Below are 25,640 nucleotides of genomic sequence, written 5' to 3' on the forward strand. Positions count from 1 at the left end.
CAGTTTCTTTATTTGCTTTAAAGGGACACTCATGAGGATTTTTCTGCGTTTTGGTAAAAAGTGCTAAAATTTGCGAAGTAATCTTCAAACATGAAATGCACCTAGCTAGTACATCAAGATGAAGATATAAAGTTAATTGATGTTGAAGGAAGAAGGGAGCATTATCGAAGCATTACTATTTTTTATCTGTTTGGTCAGGCAACAAGGACAGAACTTGAAAAAATCAGCCTGACTTTTACAAGTTGAGATCTTACGTTCCTGATGGCATCGCAATAATATAACTTGTTTATAGCTTCAGTACACTGGCATAGCAATTTTTAACAAAACTTCACCACTATTTGTAAGATTCCCTATGTTTCTTGGCTCTTGGATTTTTGACGTAAAACTCGTGACAGTGTCACTTTAATTTGGCTACTGATGAGAAAATTTAATTAAATGTAGACGCGAAGTTAAATTTCACAACAGACATTAGGTTAGATTTCACAACAGACATTATATAAATGTTTGCCGTTTGCCTTCAAACCACCTGTCGGTAGCATCTTAACGTCAACTCAAGATTCAAAATCATGCACGCTAGCCAGAAAACGTTGCATAATCAAATCATAATAATCATAATTAAATTAACGACAGAGAACGTTTCGACCTAAACGTCCACTAGAGAGATAACAAGTGACTAAGCCGACAGCCCCTAACATCTTAGCCAACAGCCGCAACTGTAATTGACTTGTACAGAAGAAACGTTTTCTAGGAAAGACATTTTTAAGGTTTATGTTAACGGGAAAATTCAATTTCCATTTCAGATCACCTGCACTTGTAAGCGGAAGTGTTTAGAGGAAATGAATTCTTGACTAATGTGCACGCCATCAGACTGCGCAACAACAAAATTGTTTGTTTTGTCAACGACAACAAACTTTACCTTCAAATTTTCACAGTGATTTAGGAATTTTTAGCAGAGCATAGCTGAACTATTTTCCCATAATATTATAAAACATCGATTATGTTTAGATACACTTAGTCAGCAAAAGTGGGCGTGTTAGCAGTGACATATGAAATCATCATCTCAAATAACAAAGCAACAAGCTGATGTTATTTTCTTAACGGTTCGGAACTTTCTCAACTTCAAGCACTCTTCCTGGCAAGCTTACTTTTCTTACTACCCAAGAGCAATGCCGAACTTTACTGGAGAAGAAAACTACACAAGCAACCTGAGCCAAGCACTCAGCGCACCACCAGCAGGCATAACTGAATTTCTGTCAGCTTTGAACATTTTTCTTTCCATCACCGCAGCTTTGGGAAATGTTCTGATCCTTTATGCTCTTAAGAATGTCTCTTCTATTTATCCTCCGACAAAACTTTTCTTTCGATGTCTGGCGGTCACTGATCTTTGCGTTGGTCTTATTGTACAACCACTATATACGACCCGCATTATATCTCGTATTGTAAAGATGAATGTGAATGTGCTGTACTACGTTAACAACGTTTGGGCAGCTTCAACGTTTATTTTATGTGTAGTATCTGCCTTGACGTCGACAGCAATAAGTTTGGACAGGCTTTTCGCACTTTGTGGACTGAGATACAGACATGTCGTAACGTTAAGGCGAGTGCGTGTAGTCATAACTTGTTTTTGGCTAATTGCTATTCCAAGTGGATGGCTCCGGGTATGGAGAGAAGATATTGCAATTAAGGCAGCCACTGTTGGATTAATACTTTGTCTGCTAACTTCGATTTTCTGTTACACGAGGATCCACCTCAAATTACGACAATACAAAACAATGCCCTTCACGGGCAACAGAAAGGACAAAGGATTCCACTAAACATAGCAAGATACAAAAAGACAGTTTCCACCATTATGTGGGTGCAGTTGGCATTAGTTGCCTGCTATGTTCCGTGGGGCATTGTGGCTGTACTTTACGCGAATGGAATTGAACATGATGTGGCTTGGTTAGCTACAGAGACACTCGTCTACTTCAACTCATCTCTAAACCCGATCTTGTACTGTTGGAAAATCAAGAAAGTGAAACAAGCAGTTAAAGGCATGATCAGGCAGTTTTTCTGTTTTTAAAAGACTAGCTGTGTAGATCGACATAAAGTTGAAAAATACAATTGACAGTCTCTGAATAGCGGTGAAAAAAGGAGCTAAACAATGTACAAAATTACCATTAAATCGAACTGGAAATGATTAAAACTGTAGACAAAGATGCGGATCATGCGCCTTCCATTACGCATCCATTTGGTCAAATACTGACCTAGCAACTTTGTTTTAACGTTACTTGCTAAGCCTCCGATGAGAAAACTTTTATAAATGTAGATAAGAGGTTAGGCTTCACAACAAACATTCAACAGTTCATGACGAATTCTCTTTGGATGAGTGCAAATCTATTATATTTTGACCTATACCAAAGTAAGAACTTTTGCTAACAGTTTAAGTAAGTGTGATAATTTGTTTGATAGGGTAACACAAAATATAAAATAAAATCTGGCCAATTTTTTTCGAAAAAAAAAAAAAAGAGATCTTTTGTATCCCACCACTGCGATTGGCATTGCTGCCAAAGAATGAAGTTGAAATAACAACATGAAATCTGTGACTGAAGAGTGGAAAAGATGAAGTAAATTTGTATCTTGTGTAACCATTAAGAAGCATGGTTTACAGGAGTGTTGTTAGCTTTACACTCTTGGCCGCCAAACAAGAAGGCGAACAAACACTCTTAGCTTGCGTAGCAGGCTAAGAGTGTGTCCCCCACTCCTTCGTTTTCACTCCTCGAACTCTCACAATCCTCCTACTACCCCTACCCCTTTTTACGCCATTTTAAACTCTATGATTGGCTGCTGTTTACCTTTCTCTATAAAGGTCAACTAAAGCAGACACAAAACCTTACTTTGATTTTTTAAAAAAAAACAATAATAATAAAAGTATTGGAAAGTCACTCAAAGACACTTCACTTCTGTTCGCTCTCCCCTGCTTCCTGTTCGACTATATTAATAACCGGAAACACGTGTTGTTCTTGTGCTGCCAGACGGCCTCTCTGTTCCAGTTCCTGCTCGATCTGTTGTAATCTTCTGTACTTGCTGACGTGCTCAGCCCGGACTGGACCACCGAGTTTAATGAAACGCGCTCCAAAAGCCACGGCCTGAAGAATGAAAAGATTAACGTTACTTGAGAAAGCGATTATTGCTATGAAGAAACTAAACAAAAACCTAAAGAACCAACCAAGGTGCAACCTTGTGCGCAATTTCTAAGGCTATGTTTACACGGGACCGGTTCCAAACGGATCCAGTCCGATTTTCAGACCGGATAGGCCTTCTGTTTACATGGGCCCATTCTGGAACCGGTCCGGAACGGATCCAAAACTGGACCTGCTATTTTGCAGGTCCAGTTATGGTTCCGTTCCGGACCGGATCTAGAACGGTCCCGTGTAAACACTTGGATCGGTTCCAAACGGTTCCATGTGAACAGAAGCCGATCCGGTCCGGTCCCGTGTAAACATAGCCTACGTTGATGGGTTGTCCATCCCTGAAGTTGTTGCGTACAAATTAATGCGACAACTTCGAGGTAAAATGATAGAGTAGAAACAGGGATGGACTTTGTTGCGCGCAGTGTTGCACGGTGTGTTCGGGTCCAAATACAGCTACAAGGACGGTTAGAAAGAGATTGTGACTGCTCAACGATGATCCATACAAATACAGATGGCAGTTTTTTTAAAGTAGTTTTTGTGAATTCTAAAAACGGAGTTACAGCTTTTACACGCGCACAAACGCACGCGCCAAAAGCACGCACACACACGCAGCGCATGCACGCGCACGCACCGTTTGTTACATCACAGTTGGCACAGTGACATAGTTTGTTGAAGGTTTGTCGCTGACTGTGTTTTGATGTTATTTTTTCAAGACGTTTCGGCTATTGCTTAAGCCTTCATCAGTTAAAAAATCAAAGCTTTCACACGCGATTTAAAAAATAGCAGCACGTTAGCGCGCGCTTTAAAAATAACGTGTAAAAGTTTGAAACAAAAGAAAACGTGGCGCGAAACTCATGCGCGTGACAAGGATTTGTAAACCTCTGGGATGACAGCATGGTCGTTCCCAGAGTGCGTATCCTTTATGGACAACCAGGCTTCCAAAAAGAGTCGCTTGTGGTAATTTCGCTCATGTCCAACTACATTGACGGCATTGAAATCCATGTGGTGATTATTTTCATGTACATGACAGGAGATCTTTGAGTCATGGTCGAACATGGCCACTGCTCGTTTGTGTTCCGCAATGAAAATAATCACCACATGGATTTCAATGCCGTCAATGTAGTTGGACATGAGCGAAATTACCACAAGCGACTCTTTTTGGAAGCCTGGTTGTCCATAAAGGATACGCACTCTGGGAACGACCATGCTGTCATCCCAGAGGTTTACAAATCCTTGTCACGCGCATGAGTTTCGCGCCACGTTTTCTTTTGTTTCAAACTTTTACACGTTATTTTTAAAGCGCGCGCTAACGTGCTGCTATTTTTTAAATCGCGTGTGAAAGCTTTGATTTTTTAACTGATGAAGGCTTAAGCAATAGCCGAAACGTCTTGAAAAAATAACATCAAAACACAGTCAGCGACAAACCTTCAACAAACTATGTCTTCCCCTGACTACAATTACACTATTTTCAATGGCACAGTGACAGTTGCATTTTAACATGGATCCACGATTTTAACCACTGAGAAAGAGGCAGCAACCTCGATACGTCTGGCTTTTTCTTCTTTTTTTTTTCCAATTATATTTTTGGCGCACATTTAATTAAACAACTGTTGGAGTTACATGTACAAATCTACCGAAAAAGGGGAAATTACTGAAGCGGTGAACACAGATGTAGCACTCTTAACCGATTGATCACGGTATGTGAAAAGAATTGTCGTTTTAAAAGTCATAAACACCTCTACTGCATATGAGATTGAAGGTTTTTTCCCCTGCGGTAGTATCCTTAGGAAATATCAGTAAAACAAAGAAGTTACGCTAAAAATACTTTCTTGTTCTGCGGCTCGCGTTTTTCCTTTCCTTTTTTTCTTTGCGTTATTAAGGCCCCGTTTACACGGGTCCGGACAAATTTTTGCATGGACGAATTTTGTTCCTGGACCGCCTGTTTACATGGATCCGTGCAAATTCTGTTACAGATTGCAGTGGTGTTTACACGGATCCGTGCAAATTTTAGACCAGTCGCGGCATGTGAATGGCTTTTTTACGTCTCTGTTGTGATTGGTTATCGCTAATGTTTTAAGCCAATCATGTTGCAGCTGATGCAGTACGCGACAAATCAAACATGGCGGCAGACAAAAACTTTGGCTTTGGCTTTCTGGCCCGTGACTTTTTCCTCGGTTGGTTGTTTCGTAAGCTGTACATGCTCACAAAGAAATTCAAACGTGTAAGATGCCTCGATCGATGAAGAAGATCGGAAACAAAAGCCATTTGCAGCAACGTGTACTGCAAAAGCCCGCCTAATCCGGCCAAAATAGCGATGCATGCTGCTGCCGCTCGTCTCCTCATATCTGCATTTGTTTCTTTTGTCTTAAATTTAACAAAATGGAACAAAATGTTTCATTTTCGATAGGCAACCAGGCAAAACATAACTAGATTCCAGGCCTTAACAACGCTATCTGAGCAAAAAGTTGCACGGTTCGGGTGTTTACACGAGTCCGTACGAAATATGGAACCGTGCCGGTCAAAAAGTCGACCTGCTTTTTTCAGGTCCCAAACTTGCACACTTAGCCGTTCAAAAATTCGTCCAGTTCCGCCGGTCCCGTGTAAACGCAAGGTGGAACCGTGCAAGTTTTTGTCCGTGCAAAAATTTGTCCGGACCCGTGTAAACGGGGCCTAATATAAGGTCCAAGATAACGGCTTTCGTTACTTTTAAGGGACTCGCGCTATATAGGAAAAATAACTGTCTGAATGCACGCGCAAAATGGCGTAAACACGGTAAGTGAATTTACTTTTAATTTACAAATTTAGAACGAGACAAAGAAGGCAATTTTTTAGAATTAACAAATTTAGAACGAGTAAAAGAAGACAATATCTCGCACTAACAAATCAAAAGTGTCATCGTAACGACCTCTGTACATACAAATTTCTTCGTTCTTTGGAGTCCACGGTCATAAATGTGTTTAAAGTTTATCTTGTAAATCCTTATTCTTTGCAGATAACTACTAGACATTTAGTATTTTGTAGCAACTCTGAGTTTTAACTTTCCAACTTGGCTTAAAAACAAACGAGCTCAGTTTGCGTGAATGATGTAGAATTTACGCAGACCGATTGTTTACTCGAAAATCAAAGCGAAACAAGCAAACCAAAAAAATCAAAATAAACAAAACAAAAAGAGCGAATCGGGTAGCAGTTAGCTGCAAAACACGACCGCCTTTAAACAGTCAGACCCGCCTTATGCACTTGACATTTGACTCAATGAGAGTAATGGATAAAAATACCGGTTTTATGATTTCACCCGTAAACACCGACACATATAGTGAGAGAAAACATATTACAAGTCAGTTATCAGAAAGGAAAGAAAGCGCTTGTGAACGCTCTAACAGAAAATGACTCTGCACAGTATTTTTCTGAAATGTATTGTGCTTATTTCTTGTACCTGTCATTTGGGCCAAGTTCTTGTGTATTCGCTACCAGCAGGTAAGACTGAATATTTAATACTGTTGCTATTCTCGCGAGGAAAACATCATTTTCCCCGTGGTAGATTTCATATGAAAATATTTTATTGTTCCTGACTAACATATTATAGTTCCAGTCGAATCTGTGAGAGTTTGGTGTGGTTAATCAACACCAAACTAACTCTGTTGATGTTTCTTTCAATACAACAACAGGTGGCCAGTTTAGCTGACTACAGAACTGGAGCTAATTTTAGTCGACATTGAATTTCCTTCGTCCAAACCCCTGTTAGACGTTTTTTTTTTAAGGTGCCTGAAATTCTAAAATGCAATAACAGTGAAAATTTCTTTAAGACCTGTTCATGGGTAAGCAAATCGCAAATGTTTCCATGTCGGTTCAGATCTCCGTTTAAGAGATAAAACGTTTTGAAATTTGATCGAATTGGTAACGGTCCGAGCCACTTTAAAAACAATATCAACTGTCACAAAAGCCAATCCGAGCCATGGAATCAAGTTAAGAGTTTGATTCTTTGAAAATGGGAACCACGAAAGGTTTTTAAAATACAAATCGAGTTTGAAAGTACATTAATACATTAAATATCACAAAATTATTGCAACTGAGCTTCTTAACTAAGAAATGGAATCCAAGAAAGAAATTCTGCCTTTGAAAAACATAATTTGCGTCCGCTCGATGTTTGTTCTGACAGTACAGCAATTAATCTGCAACAAAGTAATTTTTATTCCCTCCCCAATCTTGTTTATGAGTAATTAGTATTTTACCGGTATTTTTTCTAGTATTTTTAGCCTTGCTTCAATCTAAAAATAATTTAACTTTTTAACTTAATACTGTCTCTGAGACTTCACCTCTTATAATAAAACCGTACTGAAAAATGTTAGACAAGTTTCACTAAAGGTTGACGATTTTACGTTTTGGGCAATTTGACTACCTTTCTTCTGACATAAAAAAGAATTAAAATATGTCAGTCCGGAGTTTGTTTTCCTGGGTTACCATGCGTTCCAGGCTCTTCTGTTATAAATTATGACACGTACATGAAGGTGGAATACTCTTTTCTTCGTAATAAGCCATTTTCGAGTTACCCTTTGCTTCCGTTTCAAAACTAGTTACATACGAATCCAAAACGAGTTACATACGAATCCATGCGTTTCCCCTATATGTCCATTTTCATGCAAATCAAACTCATTTTCATTTGAATGGTTTCGCAGGTAGACTCGTTTTGAAACAGAGGCAAAGGGTAACTCGGAAATAACCTATTATGCCCAAAACATTTCTTCTACGAACGGGAAAAGCTTCTATCCTATTACAATTTACTTCAGTTTAACTGCCATTTCCTTCTTAGGATCGTGTGGTGTGAGACCAGAGTGGGCTGAGCAGGCATCTGACAAGAGGATCACTGGGGGACACGAAGCTAAACCCGGTAGCTGGCCTTGGATGACGAACATTTTTGTAACGGGGCTAGGAGAGTACTTCAAATGTGGGGCTGCTCTGATATCGGACCGCTGGGTCCTCACAGCGGCTCACTGTACGATCGCCAACGTTGGGCCAATAATGGCACCCGCCAGTAAATATCCAGAAGTGTTAAGGGTAATTTGCGTTCCATGTCAGTTTAACATAACATCGTTTAACTAGCTTATCATAGTGAAATTAAACCGCTTAATGCGGTCAGATGATTGTACGAAATAGGCCCTTTCCACGGACCGGACACCAAATAAAACATATACAAAATATGTGGTATAGCACAACGAAGACACTTGTTTAGAAGATTCATCACGTGCAACGGCGGTCGACGGTCAACATTCGCGGGTAACAGCGCACCCTCTGACGACATAGATTTTGCAATGTTGTCCGCTCAGAGACTTTTGGCGGGAAACAGTTTTATTGTTAAGATGTCATGTGACCTCGAAGTAGCCAATAAGAGCGCGCGCTGTTGGGGAAAACTTCAGCTATATAACAACAACCATGGTGCACTGCAAACGAATGCAACAGACAGTCAGCAGTCAAAACAAAGTAGCTCGCACCAGTCAGTCTTGATTTCCTTCATTTTGGTCTTGTCGCTTTCCTGACTCTTTTTTATAAATCAACCAAGCAGGACAGTGGTTGATTTTGTAAAGACATATGACCATGTTCGAGTCATGGGTCAATTCCCTGGACATTTTTGTGTCCAAGAAGTGATAAACATTCATATTCTTCCTACAATAGATTGCGTTTGCCAAGCAAAAAAAATGAGAATAAAGAAAACAATCAAAAAGGGGATATTGTCTTAATGAACCAACCAATTATTATTACTAACATTAAAAGAAATCCATGAAAAGTAAAAATAATTTATATTTCAAGATACGCGTTGGTGAACATAACATGGATCAACAGGAAGGGACCGAGCAGGATATAGCGGTGCAAAAAGTGTTCCTGCATCCTAAATGGGATATAAGGACAAAGAAAACACCTAGTGGAGTGAAGATTTCAACAACACACGATATTGCCTTGATACAGCTCAGCAGACCAGTCAAGTTTACTTCCAATGTCAAAAGCCTTTGTCTTGACAATGGACAACCTTTTAAAGCTGGTAAGAGATGTGCAAGTGTGTCAGATCTTCCTTACCCGATAGTCCCAAAGCACAAAACAGTAAAGTAACTACAAATTTCATTTTGCAAGATACTGAAAACAAATACCACAAGAAGTGTTTCTCAATAGATTTACTCTCTATCAACAAACATCAAAGTTAGCACCACTTTGTACAGCTAAAGGACCACATCAAAGTACTGGCCAACAGCTTTCATTTGAATGGTCACACACTAGAGTTTAATACACAGACCTAAATGTAAGAACTGTAGACCATCTTGCGCAGCATAAAAAACAGTACATGTACCACATCAAAGTACTACTCAATAGCTTTCACCTGAATCATCTCACATTAGGGCTTCATCCACAGACAAAAGTAAGAACCTCCAAATACAGCATAATTAACAGTACCACATGAAAGTACTGCTCAGTAGTTTTTATTTGAATGGTCACACCCTAGGGTTTAATCCACAGACTCAAAAGTTTGAACCACCTTGTGCAACATAAACAGTACCACATGAAAGTACTGCTCAATAGTTTTTATTTGAGTGGTCACACACAAGGGCTTCATTTACAGACTAAAAAGATAAAACCACCATGTGCAGGTGAGCGTAATATAAAGGAATACCATATGAAAGTACCGGTTACTAGCTTTCATTCGAATGATCACTAGGTTTTTATCCACTGAATTTAAAGTTAGAACCACCATCTATAGCATAATAAAAGACCACATTTAAAAGCTGCTCAATTGCTTTATCGTGAAAGCTTTCAATAGTTTAAGCTTTAAACTAAGACAAAATCAAAGGCAACGAAGATCAAAAATTGTGATGCGTTCAAACATTGTAGGAAAAAGATTCACAGTTACATGTTGGCATAGAAAAGCCGACACAATACAAAATGAAGAGCACGATTGTTCTCTGAAAGAAAAGCCGCTAAAAGCTCTTTTCTACTGCTTTCGTGTAGGTACAATGTGTTACATTGCCGGTTGGGGAACTCAAAAGGTCAAAGGCCCTCCTACGAGAGTACTTCATGAAGCTGCTTTACCAATGGTATCACACGGAGACTGCAACGCCCCCCAGTCATACAGCGGAGTTATCACAGAAAACATGATCTGTGCAGGGTACAAACAGGGGGGTGTGGACACTTGTGAAGGAGACAGTGGGGGTAAGTGCCAATGTGATTTAAAACTAGAGAGGTCACAAAGGGGAAAGTAGTTCTTACAATGAAGTTAATATGTTTAATTAAAGAAAGTTCAAAATATTTGATTCTCATTGGCAAATCATTATCCACCGCTAAGAAGGTTTTTAGTGAGAATGTAGATCTGCCGCTTCTGAGCCTTTCATCAAATTTAGGCCATGCTCTAGATGCCTTAAATCCGTTTTACGCCACCTTCATCAGTATTCTTTGGTATCCACCATCCTTTCAGCTCATTTTACTCCTTGTCCACAACTCAGTATTGCCTTAATCGCAATTCAGTCTTTTCTTGTCAAAAAGAAAAAACACTGCGTGGCGAACCTAAAGAGCTTTTGCGTAGGAAGCTGTCAGAACCTTTAATCTGACTACAAAACCTTTACGTGTCAGTGTCACGAGAACTCTTCTAAGTATTTTTTTTGTGTAAACTGTGCTAGAACTCTGAGGGTGCACTCACTGATCAACAAAATAGCTTTCAAAACATAAAAGAAAGGCGTACATTCATTCTCCAAGATGTGAATAGACCGTAATCAATGGTTTTTATGTGATTTTCTTCCAAGAAACATTGTCAAACTTGAAAACGTTGGTCCGACTTTTTCAAATTTTAGGCCACTTTCTCCCTACCCATCCACAGCTACACCACTTTTTAACAATCTTCATGACTAGTACACTTCGTTTTAGCAAGGCCAGGCCACTATAAGTGGATTTCCAATTAATACCAACACCTTCGCTGGATTTTCAAGTAGACTAAATCTTGAGACTAGGGAATAATTTTGTCACGGATTCACTGTTTTCTCTCTTTGCAGGCCCTCTGATGTGCAAGGGAGGGGAGGGTAGGTGGTATTTGACCGGAGTGGCATCGTTTGGTCACACAGGATGCGGTGTACCATACAAGTATGGTGTGTACACACGAGTTGTGAATCATCTGCAGTGGATTGCACAGGTCACGGGAATGAACTTACAACAGCCGCCAGCTCAAGAAATACAACTGATTACAAAGAAATGACATAGAGCGGTCAAACCGGCTTGTAATTTTGTTTACCACTGCTCTTCTTAGAAGTAAACGTTTTCTTACAAAACTCTTGCAGATTTTCCCTTCAAACTCTTACAAAAACGTTTTAGGGAGGCCCCCTCCTCAGGCGCTTTGCGCTTTCCGCGCTGCAATAACAAAACGAGCGCGACTGGTGACGAGAGCAAAGCGCGAGGGAAAAAGTGAAAGGCGTCTGGGTACGAGGCGGGTTCAGGGCGGCGAAAAGCGGAAGTGGCGTTGTATTTTTGCGTTTCACCGCTGTGAAGGAAGAGCTAACAAAAAGGAAGTAAAGTCGTACAAAGCGCACGGAAGGCAAAAACGAATCGTGCAATCGTCGCCACCAATTTTGGTTTAAGGCCACCTGAAGAAGATTACTACAACATTAACTTGCACACTTCTACCGACAAATGAATTTTTTTTAGAAAAACAACAACAACAGAAATCAAACTTTAACATTTGTTTCCCTTGTCATCATCCACAACACTGTTTCATTGTAAAGCTCTATAACTGGCCATTACTTTATTCCCCCATGCTCTGACTCGACGGATTATTGTACCGTATTTATTCGATTTAGTGCCCTGGGTGCTTATTAAATTTTTGGACCTCAAGAGTGTGTGCTTATTTGAGGTGGGCGCTTATTAAATTTTTACCATTTTTAGCAAGTAGTGCGCTTATTTTGCAAGAAAACAGTAAATGATTACAAAATGAAAAGATGTACCAAAGCTGAATTTTAACTGTTCATTGAAAGTTTCTGTAAATTATTATGAAAGCTCGCTCTTCGGAGAAGCTGGTCTACTTAGTCAATTTCACTCCTCTCATTTTACTCCTCTCGTACACTTCTTTTTTAGGGGGTGAGGGTGGGCGCTTATTTGAGGTTGGGTGCTTAATCGAATATATACGGTATCTAGACAAGTAAGAGCCATGTTAACCCCGAAAGTGGTCACGTTAACTTGACGTCATCAGAACACGTCCTGTTACTTAGCAACACATCTGCTGAAAATCGCGTGCTCAAACAATCGTCCGAAAAACGAAAAATTTTTCTCCCCTCAAAACTGGGAGACTTTTCAGTTCTAAAACTTCGGTCATGTCTGAGGCAAGAGACACTTCCGCCCGAATAAAGAGCTGCACAGGGAGCACAGAAACGAAAAATCAAGAAACTCACCAGATCCGCAAGAATGGAAGAAGAGTCTGCACACGGCCCGTCTGCCAGTGCAAGAAGACCTCCCTGATCTGTGGGAAAAAATACAAAAGGTCAAAAACGCCCAAAGATTAGAAGCTTTTCCAAAGGGGTTTTAATCCTGCCCTACGTTACGAGAAGACTGCAACCGGTCAGATATTTTCCCAACATTAACTGAAAATGCGCCAATTCTGGGCTAAGGTACTTACCTTTTTCCCGACATATTTGAGACGATAAACGGTACCACAACCCTCACCCCCACACACCCTTAAGCCCCTTTCCCATTCCCCTTCCCCCTTCCTTGTTGCTTTCAACCAAGAATCCTGTCTCGTGTACAGAAGCAACCTTCTGAAGCAAGATTGAATGACATAACACGTTTTTTGTGGTATTCAAAAAGAGTATTTAATTTGCGGGAGACTCGCGTTTGTCTCAACTAGTTCTATCCAGGATTGTAGCTTTATCAAGTCCTTATGTACCGGCTCATTTACAAACTGAACTGAGGTTGGTGGGGGGGGGGGGGGGGGGGCACGTCAGCATGACTTAATACACATGTTGCTTAGAAAATCCACTGATTTACACTGCGAATGTTTCGGAAACCGAATCCAGAACGGAAACGAAAAAAAAAGTTATTTTCCCCTCAACTTGAACTAACCTTTGACAGTCTTGGCCATTTGTGACAGGCCTGTAATAGTGTTGGCTTGATCCAAGCTAAGAGCTACAACACTACTTAGTTTGTCTGTCACTCCACACTCTAAAATACTGCAGTGTTTTCTGTACAGGTCACTGCCAACTATGAAGCACTTTTCTCCAATCCTCTGGTTGAGTTTTTTCCAGCCTTCTCTGTCCTGAAAAAAATTGCATGCAACATAAAAATTGCATGTCAATCCTTTTCAAGGTCACTGATGTAACTGATTTTCCATCAGTTTTTTTTTAAAAAAAATTGGAACGCTGTCATTTCTTCAGTCAGGTCAACCAGCTGGAAATACCGCAATATGGCTGCGTTAGTTAACAGATACGGAATAAACATTAAACCCCCATCCCCTCTACTTCCAACCCCCATTATCCAATCATTGTGATAGAATGCTTTTCTTCCCGTATATTTGGTTTTCGAAAGGCATAAAAAAAATTAAATTACCTTTATTTAGACACGGTAAGGATTAAAGCTATAAGCTTGTGGGGCCGTGTATTCCCGATCGAATTGGAATTTGGGAGTGTTGGTTTTTGTGGAGGGAGGAAAACTGGAGAACCCGGAGAAAAACCCTCGGAGCAAGGAAGAGAACCAACAACAAACTCACCCCACATATGACACCGGGCCGGAATTGAACCCGGGCCACATTGGTGGGAAGCGAGCGCTCTCACCACTGCGCCATCCCTACTTCCCGATCTTGAAAGGAACTGGAACTGGAATTCCATTTGAAAGTGGAAAATATAGAAACTGCAGAAGACGGTATCCAGTATTCACGCATTCTAGAAAACTTTTCATCGAAATAAAGCGTTCCACTTAACCTTCCTTTCACTAGAAATATAGCTGAATGAACGTGTTTCTAATTCGCTGGTTTGCTGGGTTTCCATAAAAATAAGTTTTGCACACAGAGTTTAAAGTAGCAAGGCAGCACGAGCATTATTTTTAAGCTCCCCGCTGTCTCAATCTTCTTTAAAAGGACTATGTCACAGATTTTTAAATAACAGGTTTTTGAACAGCTAAAATTTATATTTGTGTCGAAATAATGGTCTATTTTTATCCACAGTTGCCATTTTATAGCTTTTAAACTATTTAAAAGCGCGTTTGGCGGCGGATGGAAATGGATTGCAATTTTTAAATTGCAATCCAAAAATACGTTAACCAACGTTTTCAAGTTTTTTTCTGCGCACCTTCAAAAAATAGATATTTATATTTAATATATATATTTAAGGTTATATCTTCAGTAAAATGTTCAAAGATAATGTTTTCATGGGTAAAGTTGCCTACCACTTATTTCAGAACAGTTTAGGTCAAAAATCTGCGAAATCCCAGTGGCATAGCCCCTTTACCTCTAACCCGTCATGCTCCTTTTCGATTTATAAATATCTCTTTGGATGATTCTACTGCCTTAGTAAACCAGTATTTGGAGACTTCTTTTCATTTGAAAGTAACTTTGTGTAAACGCATGTGTATACTAACCGGACTCCTGACGCCATCCACAATAGCTATAATTCCAGGATATCTCTCATGAAGTTCACAGTACAAGTTTATCACATCATCCAGACTTTTAAAAGTGTTAGCCATTATCTCGTACTTCTGCTTCTCCTGTATAAGATAAAAGATATAAATTTTTTTTAGTTGAACTCGTGGATTCGAGTTTGCGAAGATAGCTGGTGCCAATTGACTTACATTCGCACCCACGCACGCACACGCGCATGATCGCTCAACCACGCGCGCCATCGCTCAAACACCATATTTTGGACTAACAAACCAGTATTCACGAAAGAGGAGGAGATTTCGCAGTGATATGTCAACGTAAGCAATTTAAAGGAAGCCTGAAAAAAAATTCAGGCTCCGACTTCCCAAGCTAAAATATAACTGTAAAGATCTCATATTCTTTCGTTCTTTCTAACGCAGTTCACATTTAGGTTTCATGCATTTCGTATAATTTATTCATCATCACATAAACCATATTTGTTCTTAAATTATACCACATGTTATGACTCTTGCATACTGCACAATATTACTTACACAAATCTCTCATAGAACTGCTAAGTGAACATAAAGTTTTCGCAGCGCAGTGTTTACAGCTTTTAAAATGTTAAATCAACGTCTTTACACGTAGACAAACTAGAACAAACACAGTTTTAATTCTTTTTTTTTTTTACACGCATACATGTTGTTAGTAAGGAGTGTTTAGATGGGGTAGCGCTCTTGAAGAAACAGTAACCTCGGCATTACAAACAAGAAATAATATCTTCAACGCTTTCTGTCACTTATTTTACCTGGTCATAAAACTCAGAGGCTGCACAGTTGAGAGCGATTTGAACATCAGTACCCAGGCTATACCCACAGGTAGACACAACATCTTGTACAAAATCCAGCGCCTGCTCTGGCTTGTCCATTGAAGGAGTGAAACTGCCATCATCATTTATGCACCGGCCAGACGGCTAACAACACAAACGTAAAATGGGTGTAAAACAAGGTAAAATCTACACACGGGGAAAAGGTATATCGGTATATAGCTATCGGTATATAAATGCGGTCTCCAAAGCAAAAACCAACTAGGTTCCCTTTCCAAGGAGTACCCCTTCGCTGTTAATGTTACTTACGTCCGGGTACACAGTCCAACATTGCACGCAAATATTATGCACAGTGGCTACATTGTTAAACATGTAATTTTTGTATCCACTCCTAAATCGTCGTGCGCAATGTTGCAAAATTAGAATCGGGTTCTACTTCTGCAGTATTGGGCGCAACAGTTACAATGTGTGTCCACCATCTGCAGCATTAAGCAAAATGGCTAAGCACAAGTAACAGCAATTTTCTGTCTTTTGACGATCCATTCTCTGTCTTCAGTCTGTGTTTCTACTGTTAGAGATTCTATATATGTCAGCATTAACTCTGGTAATTGCCATTAAAAATATCAACAATAAGATCAACCTTACCCCATATTTTTGTGCCAGGGTGTCTGCCATCCGCTGATGTATGTTGGTAAATTGATGTATGACCTAAATAAAAAAGAAAAGGAAAACATTGCTTATCCTTATTTACCATGAAAACCATTAAGTAAGATATTCCAGCTTGGTAAAGTACAAACAAATCGGTGCCGCTCTTTCTTTCCTCAGACACACGAGAGCTGGCGCAAAAATTCATAAACCTATCTTTCATTTTAGAAAATAACGTGAACTGAACGAGTTTCATGGGTTTTTGAACCTATCATGAAACGTCTTAGGAGATTCAATGGTAATTTGGTTATTCAAGTTATCTTGAGAAACAGTTACAAAAACGATGCTATGAATTGGAACATCGAAAAACAATGAGAAAACGAAACAAAAATAAAAACAACACCAAGAACAAATTCATTCATCTCTACCTTTTGCATGGGCGTTCCTGGTTTAGGTAAAATAAAGACTTCCTTAATAAGGTTCTGCTTCCCCGCAGCAAGCTTGCCACTCGTCAATAATGTCATCATGGGAATAGGGAGTGAAAAACTGTCATCTGTCTGTAATAGAAAGACTTGATGTAAGCAAAAGCTTTTCAATATATAGTAATATATAGTAGGACGATGTAATATCTATATCTAGGAATAGGAAAAGGGACGGAAATAAAGTCTGTGTTGATAACGATAAGGAAAGAATATGAGAAATCTTTAATCGATCATATAATGAAGAAATTAAGGTATAACCTTCGAAAACAGATGTCTCTGCCTCCACACGAGCTCATTTACATTATCCCTGCATGAGAGATGGTTTGAGATCCGAACGGCCAATCACATACACTACATAAATTTCTATAGTGCTACTTCGTCAGTATGGAATTTTCGGCTCGAATCTGAGACAGAGCTCTCCAGCAAATTAACTCAGTGATGACGAGGGACATTAAAAGAGCAATGTCAGGGTATATAAAGTCATTTTTCTGATTCCTTTCCAACTGAAGGAAACCTCAAAATAATATTTTTCTAACATAGAAAAACAACCAAGAACCAAGAATGGTTCCGACTGATAAAGATTAAGACAAATTTGGAATGACAATTTTGAAAAACTTTGCCAATTTTTTCAAAATGTGTTGTCCGTGACGTAGCTCCTTTAATATATTCGGGCGATCACTACACGCAGTGAGTTTAATAAGTATTGTTCCAAAAGATTTGACTTCATACTTAGCCTGCTGTATAGGTGTATTTTGGATGAGCGAGCGACCAAGCGAGTGGAAAAATGGACAAAAAAGGGAGTCAGGAGAAAGGAAAAGGAAAGGAAAAAGGAAAATACGTGATTTTTCCCTTTCTTTGCCGTCCCCCTCCTGCCCTCTTTCAATTCAAACGCTTGCCCACCAAAAACGCCTGCACTGCATGTAGGGAACATGAAAACTGACTTTAGGTGGTGTACCTTCCCTCCCAAAGAAAACACATGCGAAAGTGGTAGTAAAATGGCAAAAATACCTCTTTTCCAGATAATTTTGCAAGATGCTCGTACAAAGAAACTCCCTTAATTTTTGCACCAGTGACAGCTGTTCCCATGGAAACAGCAATCATGGCACAGTCCCTGCAGAGCTCCTCTTCCTCCAGATCTGGTACAGCTTGTGCTAGTGAGTCCTTATTAGCAGCAGCGCCTTTTTTGCCGTCTGCTTTCTTGGCAGTTTCCTGTGATATGTGGGATTGTTTACTTTCTCCTCTGGAAACATTGGATTTCTTGCTTGTGTCTTGGTTGTCCTCAGCTTTCTCTAAGTCCAAACCTTCCTCAGTTTGAACTTCAATGCCTTCACTGCTGTCAACTTTTAAAGCAGTCTTTTCTTGTTCTGCCAGTTTCCTAGAAGCCATATGCAAAAAAAAAAAGGTTAACTAGAGTTCCCACAGGTGCCAGAGCTTTTTTTTTCTTTTTTGCAGGAAAGACACCATTTGTGAGCGGCAATACCCGATTCCCTCTATAGCGTGCGCCTGCAGGGAATCACGGTAGTTGTATTCATCAAACCATGCACGAGACTTAGCAACGATGCGCGTTGCTAAGTCGGTTGTTTACCATTTACAAGAAATTTCGGAAAATTTCCGTTGGGAATTTCCGATCGGGAAGAGCGCGTTCCATTTAGACGGGTCTCATTCGTTCACAGGCCCTCTCACAGGCCCTGTTCAATTTCTGTTGCTCCATCTATTCGTCCACGAAAGATGTTTATACTCATGTTGATGATTCATGAAATCATAAAGTTCTTTGTTGAGGAAGAAAGTCTGATAAATTCAAAAGATGATGGGGAAATTAAAATCCTAGCAGCTGCTACAACTTTCATGAGACGCGCTACCTGTGCCACAATAGTAACGCATTTTGAATGATCTTTGTTAGCATATTCGATTGATGAATTTAATACACTTGCTCTGCCCAAAGAAAGCTTGGCTTCCGGCACAAATTCCACCTACCATTTATTGTGATGCAGTAAATTTTGTCGATCTGCAGCAAATTCTTTAGTAGAGCATTAGATTAAACCCTGAATATTCACCTGTGAAGAACTTAACTAAGACTGACCCGCCATTTTAGTTGAGGAGCCGTGAGACCCGGCTGTGAAAAAGGCTTGGGACTAGTGATAAAGACGAGAAATCTGTAAATGGAACACGAATTTCCATTGGGAAGTTTCCAACGGGAAAACGGGACTACCTTTTCAGGTTGTCCGTTTATTTCGGGAATTTTCCAGTGGGACTAACCGAAAAGTCGTGTTCCATTTACATCCCACCCGGAATTTCCGGAAATTTTTTGTAAATGGTAAACAACCCGGGTCCCGTGCATGGTTTGATGAATACAACTACTGTGATTCCCTGCAGGCGCGCGCTATAGAGAGAATCGGGTATTGTGGCTTCACCACTCTATCAACGATCGCGGCTTCGCTGCTCTTTGTCACCGCAAAAAAACCCTCTGGCACCCAGGGTAGGGGGGGGGGGGGATTAATACAAAAAAAACTTTCATGGGAGGGGCATAGTCATTTTCTGAAACAATACAATTTTGACACCTTACTAGACAGTATTATTAGAATCTTTTTCTCTTGAATCAGACAATTTTGTGGTAAGCTTGAAAAGGCTGCTTATGGGCTGCATTTATATCATTAATTGCAATGTAGATGAGAAAAAACAAACAATAACTAAAGGTGATTGCAAGATAATGGTTATTAATATTATGTAGAGTTAAAGGCATGCAATGCGTGCAGATAGCTATTCCCTTTGCACACATTGCAGGCCTATCATACTAGTATTATAGGCATGCAATGCGTGTAGAGCACCTTGTAGATGCAGCTACTTTGCACACATTGCAGACCTTTCATACTAGTATAAAATTTATAGGAATGCAATGTGTGCAGAGGGCTATGTAGCTGAAGCCTTTGAACACATTGCAGCCCTATCATACTAGTATTTTAGCCATGCAATGTATGTAGAGGGTACTGTAGCTAAGACACACAGGGCTGATACTTATTATCTTAGATAGAATTTTCAGTATAAATCAAAAGGTAAGAAAAGGTAAGGAAACTTTATTTAACCAGGGGTGGCCCATTCAGCAATGAGGCTGGTGTCCATTGGGGCCCTCTGTCGAACATGTAGCATGTAAAACCCACAAGGGTTGTCACTAGTAAATCAGTGAAAGCCTCTTGGCCATGTGCCACATTGTTACACTTGTATGCAGAACATACATGTATGTAATACACTTGTATTACATCCATGCAACAGTTGATGAAAAAGTTCATTAACAACCTTGTTATTTTCAGATTAACGTCAACAGTTCAGATAGTTTTTTTCTGGATAGGGATGGTAGTGTTTAGAAATGAACTGAAATTTGACATTCTTAGACTGTTCACAGTCCTGGGGAGAGTGCAAAAAAACCGTGGGTGGGGAGGGGGGGGGGACTGAACGATCGATCTCTATGACTTCATGGAAAAATAGGGGACTGTGAACAGTCTATGACCTTCTAAGAATCAATTTCACGTAATTTGAGACATATTAGAAAGCTCTTAATGTATTAAATAAATGTAATCCAATACACAAATCAATTCTCTTACAGTAAAACCTCATCCATGTTATTCTGATCAGTTGGGTCAGACCCGACAATAAGTGGTGCGATGACATCATCAATTCTCTCGATCATTTCATCCACTTCTAGTCCTTTAGCAACAGTCTCTGATTCTCCTATACTGCTTGCAACTGCAGCTTCTGTTGCTTTTTGCTGTTTAGGTTGATCTGGTGTCTTGGTTTTCATGTCAGGAGTTTTGACCTTGGCCCGCACAGAGTCTGGAGAAGGACTGGAATCCACTGGGGAAACAACACTTGCTACAGGCTGTAAAATAATAAATTTGTTACCTATATGATTTATGGTTTGTAGCTCAAATTTGGTTTTGGTTTGAAATGCTAAGACCAAACCAAGAGTGTGTCCCGCTTGTGCAATTTATTTCTCGAGGAATCAATAAAGTGACCAGCTCATTGTTTTGCATGACTTGAAACTCAAAATTCTTAAGTCGAGACTTGAATCTCAAAATTTTTGAGTTTCGGGAATTAAGTCTTGAGTCTCAAGGATCATGGCTCAAGGGACTGTCACCTTACTTTTGAGTGCTACTGTATTCACTTTTTTCAAGGTTGTGATAATGAAGCACCACAAAGAGGAAAATAAATCCATGCATGCCAAGCAGGCTCGCATGCATTAGCCACGAGAATGAATCAGTTTGGGGACTGCGCTGGTGACTAACCCTTACACAAGCCTGCTCACTGGCTAGGGAATTAATTGCAAACTGGTACGACTATCAATGGCCAAACTGCCCTACATGGGAAGCCACAAGCCATGCAGCCCACACTGCCGGAGCTTATTCCTGTTTCCGTAGCATTCAGCGGCTAGGAGTATTTTTTATTCCTCCCTGAATGGGATGCTAGTCCATCGCAGGGTTCCCCCCCCCCCCAGCATTATGTTGCCAGTACCCATTGATACACCTGGGTGGAGAGATGCACTATGAGAGTAAAGTGAACACAACACAGTGACCCCGGCTGGGGCTCGACTCGGACCGCTCGATCTGGGGTCTGGCGCACTAACCATTGGGCCACTGCACCTCCCACAAACTGGCCTACATGGCTGCAGATTATCCTGGGTTCCATAGTAGGCAGGATGGGGGGAGCTTATTCACACAAGGGGGTATTTTTGGGAAGGGCTTATGTAAATGTACCAGGGGGGGGGGGGACAGGCTTATTTTCAGATGAAAATGTGCATTTTTTTAAAAAAAAGTTAGGTTCTATTTGGGCGGAATACTGTGACTGAAATTGTTTGGTGCATACAAGAACACCACATAAGTAATAAAACTCTTTAAACATTATGACATGAAAACCAAAACAAGTCCTACATTGTGCAGTCGCTCTGAGCATTCTCTAATACAAAACAAGCACTAGTTTATTTTCAGAATTTTATGAGACAGACAAATAAAACTTTACATGGAATGTGAGTTCACCTACTTATAAATCAGACCCATTTACCTTTGAGAGGCCATTTATTGTGCAGTCAAAACTAACTTCAAAGGTTGGGAACCCTCTGCTGCCAAGAATTTCTGTTGCTGAGACCTGAAAGTAATGAAATATTAATGTGTGGCTCACTGGAAATGGTGACTGGAAATTATGGGGGGAGGGGGAAGAGGGGGTTCATGGGAAAGCTCCTTTTCTAGACATGGAGAGTAAACATGAAAAGCAAGGCACAATTGATGAAGAACATTAAGATCATTAAGATCATTATCAACAGCTTAAATGTTTTTGAGTTTGCTACTGCGCTAACATCCCCAGCTTTGTTTCCAAAGACGTATGATCAATCTTTGTGGTGAGTTGAAACGGCGAATTTGACAGGAAAACTTGTTAGTTAGTTAATTTAAATTAGTCTTCATAATTTTTATTTTTAATTACAACACCATTTGGAATTTCCAAAGGGGAGAGAAATTCCTTAGGGATGGGAGGAGGGTGCAAACCAAAAAAACCTTGTGTGGACGGTACACTGTATCCATGGACAACACAATGTGTGACACAATTTTACCCTCAGAGAAGATTAAACCCAATAACAGAGCAAACTATTTTGTAACAAGTAAGTCAAACATATATATCAGAACAACCCTCCAAGTTTACTTTTTTCCTTAGTGGCCATTTGGCCACCAACTACTCAAGTTTTGGTCGCCAGTGAAAAATTTTAGTCACCAAATTAAGCTGATGCTTTCAATCATTCCTCTCAATTTTAGTCGCCAAGCTGGCGACCTTGGTTCAAATTAAGTCGCCAACTCCAAAATTTTAGTCGCCATGGCGACTAAAATGGTCTTAACTTGGAGGGTTGCAGAACCTAATGGGTTTAAACTTAGCCAACTGATACCAGCACATGGACAGCTCTTGGCATTACCTGTTTTACCCATGATCCCCTACAGTTATTGGACCTTTAAGGATTTGGAAAATATGGTCATGATTAAATTGGAGCTTAGAAATGAAAAGAGCTGTCAGTAGTATAATCTCCCTTATTTCTTTAGTAAAAATTTTGTGGTTAAAATTGGTTTTTGATTTGAAAATTTGTAAACAACTGCAGATGAGAGTTATTTTTATTTCTCTTTTTCATAATTTATTATTGTAATACAAAACAAAGAAAAATCAAAATCAAACAAATTAAACTGCTTTAAAAAAAATTTCAAGCCTAAACAAATTTTGAACCAAAATTTAAAGAAATACCTTTGATATTGTTGGTACATGTGAACGCTTTCCAAAGTATTCTCCCTGCATGTACAAGAATAAAAGTTCACAAATTAACTTGTCGTTTATTTAATCTTTAAATAATTTATTATGCTTTGGTAAAAACTAATACTTAGGGATTTCAAGCTTTCAAAGAGGAAAGATGAATGTATTGGAGGAAGGGGGGGGGGGGACTTAAGGTTTTCCTTTTAACATTAAAACCACAAATTCCAGCTGCATGTTCTATATGCAGTTGGAATTTTCATGTTATTATCCTAAGGCTTCCATTCCTACCAAAACTGCAAAATTCTTCTGTCATAAGAAATGCTTAGACTTTCCACTTAAACCTTAGCATGAACTAACAGATGGTTCTAATACTATCATAGGTTAATCCCAAGCACATTATGTGAGCATGGTTGTGAAATAAAAAAGCATTTTCATTGTTTCCATTGAGTTATAGAAACATGAATTGGAAATTTGGGAGAATGAGAAATGCTGTGGGAACACAAGCTGCAGGAAAGTATTTCCACAGCTTTTGAAGTTCTCCCAAATATGCACAAGTATTTCTATTACTCAATAGAAATGCAGGGAAAATGTTTTCAATTTCTTTTAGAAAACACTTTTAGAAATTAAATAGATCACTCATTTATTTTGATTATCAAAACATAAATTCTCTTCTCTTGCATCACCATAACTGGACGTACACAAAACATAGACCCAGGTCCATGGTCCCTGTGGACCCGGTCCAAGAACTACCTTGTGGACCCGGCCCACCACCCCTGTGTACAGCCGCCCCCCTCATCATCATGCACATTCCTGCACTATATATCAGTATTGGCCGTTCCGAGGTTGCGCAGGAACCTGGGGCGAGTTTCAAATTTCAAGTAATCGATAATCTGACACCACCACACGAAAGATCGCCATGAGGTTGGTGATTTGACCAAGTTTGATGCTTTCAGGATGCACAGAAACTTAGTTATGGACCTTGAAACATGGTTAAAAATCCATACAAACGTTTATAATAATTACAAACACTTATTACACTCCACTTGGCTTCTTTTATCAGTATTCTTGACTGCACAAGTCATATATTTCAAAGCTAAACTTTGTTAACAACAAATCCAAAAGAAAAGCATTTGATCTTCTGCATCTCATGATAACAGTTATAGTTCATTACTTGGTCCAGTCCTTCCCATTGCACTTGCAAGAGAACGAGTTGTTTGAAACAATAATATCAAGCAAAATCCGTGTGAAGAACACTGAAACTTTGCATACTACTACCAGGCCATTATAGGTAGCTTGTGTTCAGTGTGTACAGCCGCCCCCCTCATCTAAAGAAAGGTTTTTTCTTTCCGATTTTTTTTAGTAGAGGGGGGCAGCTGCACACTAGCTAATCAATAGGGGCTAAAGCCCCAATTGCAAAAATAGTAGGAAGGGATTGAACACTATAAGTCTGTGCTTGCTACCCTGTCCCCAGTCTAACCATTACAATCCATGGACTGGGTCCACAGGGGTGCTCAATGGAACTGGGTCAATGTTTTTTTTATAAAATGTGGTTTAAATTCATCTTTGATATAAAATTTTGCAAACCAGTTTGATTTTTATATTTAATTTCCTCATATTCATTATCATAATCTAAAACAAAGGAAAATAAAAATCAAACTGGTTTTAAAAATTTAAACCCAAAGATAAATTAATTTAAACCGCAACATATAAGCTTACATCCATTACAAGACGAAATCTTAATCCTTGAAGTCATTTTCATGTTGACTGGGACAATGATAGAATATTGATTTTTACGTTACCCTCAACCACGAACAACAATCCCAGAATAATATTTAGAACACGCAGTGAAAGAATTTTCATATTTTTTTACAGTCCAGCTAGTTCACACTTCAACGTACGAAAACACAAAGAAGCACAGCAAAGCAACTATGTACCATGTATCCAAAGACATCATTTGGTTTCTCCTTGAACATCTTATTGAGAAGCTCTTCGATCTGTTTTGGTACTTCATTCTTGTTGAAATAAGCCACAGCTTCACGCTTCTCCTCCAGGCTGTATGCACCGTTTTTGACCGCCATTTTGAATCGCCAAGGCAACTTCAGTTGTTTACAAGAGACTCGTTTTCATGTACAAGCAAGTGCTGGTTCCCAGTCCCTTCGTATCCTCAATTTCGTTGATTTTGTTGTTTCCTCGTCTTTCCTCTGTGAATTCTGAAAAAAAACGAAACTTTTATTAGAAGTCTTAGTAAAAATAAAACTCACTATTATAACAGTGAAATGCCTTACAGTTATAGGCCATTTGGTCTCGTTGTCTCTATTATATATTAAAAAATATTCAATCAGTTATTGAGACAATTTCTTACCGCAAAAATAAATTTCTCTAAAAAGAAATGGGTGATTTACAGAATTTTGAGCATCCTTTACTTCGTACATATCTGGCACAGACGCAGGTAGAGTACAGGAAACAAAATAATTTACGGTTTGACGTTCCGTGCTACAAAACTCTTGTAAATCATGTAAAGACAAATCAAAACAAATTTACATGGCTTTCTTTCACAAAAAGGCAAGGAAATGAAAAGGTGTCAAAAAGCTACATTAAATGCAGCACACAGTCTAACCAGCTTAATTCTACTGTTATTGAATCATTGATGATATATC

The 25,640-nt window shown here is 39.4% G+C and overlaps 2 protein-coding genes across 3 annotated transcripts; one reads left to right on the plus strand and one right to left on the minus strand.

Annotated features, from left to right (window-relative positions):
• Nucleotides 1–2,189: 2,189 nt before the first annotated feature.
• On the minus strand, nt 2,190–25,168 carry LOC144643307 (enolase 4-like). The gene is made up of 12 exons (XM_078502510.1): nt 24,918–25,168; nt 22,978–23,022; nt 21,760–21,843; nt 20,307–20,581; nt 17,719–18,085; nt 16,657–16,785; nt 16,229–16,291; nt 15,566–15,730; nt 14,760–14,885; nt 13,251–13,443; nt 12,584–12,651; nt 2,190–3,128 (listed from the first exon to the last, which is right to left on the minus strand). Exons 1-12 carry the CDS (start codon nt 25,059–25,061, stop codon nt 2,937–2,939), a joined length of 1,851 nt encoding a protein of 616 aa, XP_078358636.1. The 5' UTR covers nt 25,062–25,168; the 3' UTR covers nt 2,190–2,936.
• On the plus strand, nt 4,087–11,968 carry LOC144643340 (trypsin-like). 2 transcript variants are annotated; one of them, XM_078502553.1, is made up of 5 exons: nt 4,087–4,870; nt 7,981–8,225; nt 8,976–9,204; nt 10,164–10,364; nt 11,198–11,968. In XM_078502553.1, exons 2-5 carry the CDS (start codon nt 8,073–8,075, stop codon nt 11,395–11,397), a joined length of 783 nt encoding a protein of 260 aa, XP_078358679.1. In that variant the 5' UTR covers nt 4,087–4,870; nt 7,981–8,072; the 3' UTR covers nt 11,398–11,968. The 2 variants fall into 2 exon arrangements, with proteins under 2 accessions (XP_078358679.1, XP_078358678.1); XM_078502552.1 differs by lacking the exon at nt 4,087–4,870 and adding an exon at nt 6,092–6,647.
• Nucleotides 25,169–25,640: the final 472 nt, after the last annotated feature.

Source organism: Oculina patagonica, chromosome 2, assembly GCF_052425735.1.
Source record: "Oculina patagonica isolate OP01 chromosome 2, crgOcupat, whole genome shotgun sequence".
NCBI classification, from domain to species: domain Eukaryota; kingdom Metazoa; phylum Cnidaria; class Anthozoa; order Scleractinia; family Oculinidae; genus Oculina; species Oculina patagonica.

Coding starts and splice junctions, on each gene's coding strand:
- LOC144643307 (XM_078502510.1), bottom strand. CDS start 25,061: ATGGCGGTCAAAAACGGTGCATACAGCCTGGAGGAGAAGCGTGAAGCT. Junction 16,786..17,718: donor CAAAATTATCTGGAAAAGAG/GTATTTTTGCCA, acceptor TTTCTATTACAG/ACAGATGACAGTTTTTCACT. Junction 15,731..16,228: donor CCCTGGCACAAAAATATGGG/GTAAGGTTGATC, acceptor TTGTGTTGTTAG/CCGTCTGGCCGGTGCATAAA.
- LOC144643340 (XM_078502552.1), top strand. CDS start 6,557: ATGACTCTGCACAGTATTTTTCTGAAATGTATTGTGCTTATTTCTTGT. Junction 6,648..7,980: donor TGTGTATTCGCTACCAGCAG/GTAAGACTGAAT, acceptor TTTCCTTCTTAG/GATCGTGTGGTGTGAGACCA. Junction 10,365..11,197: donor TTGTGAAGGAGACAGTGGGG/GTAAGTGCCAAT, acceptor CTCTCTTTGCAG/GCCCTCTGATGTGCAAGGGA.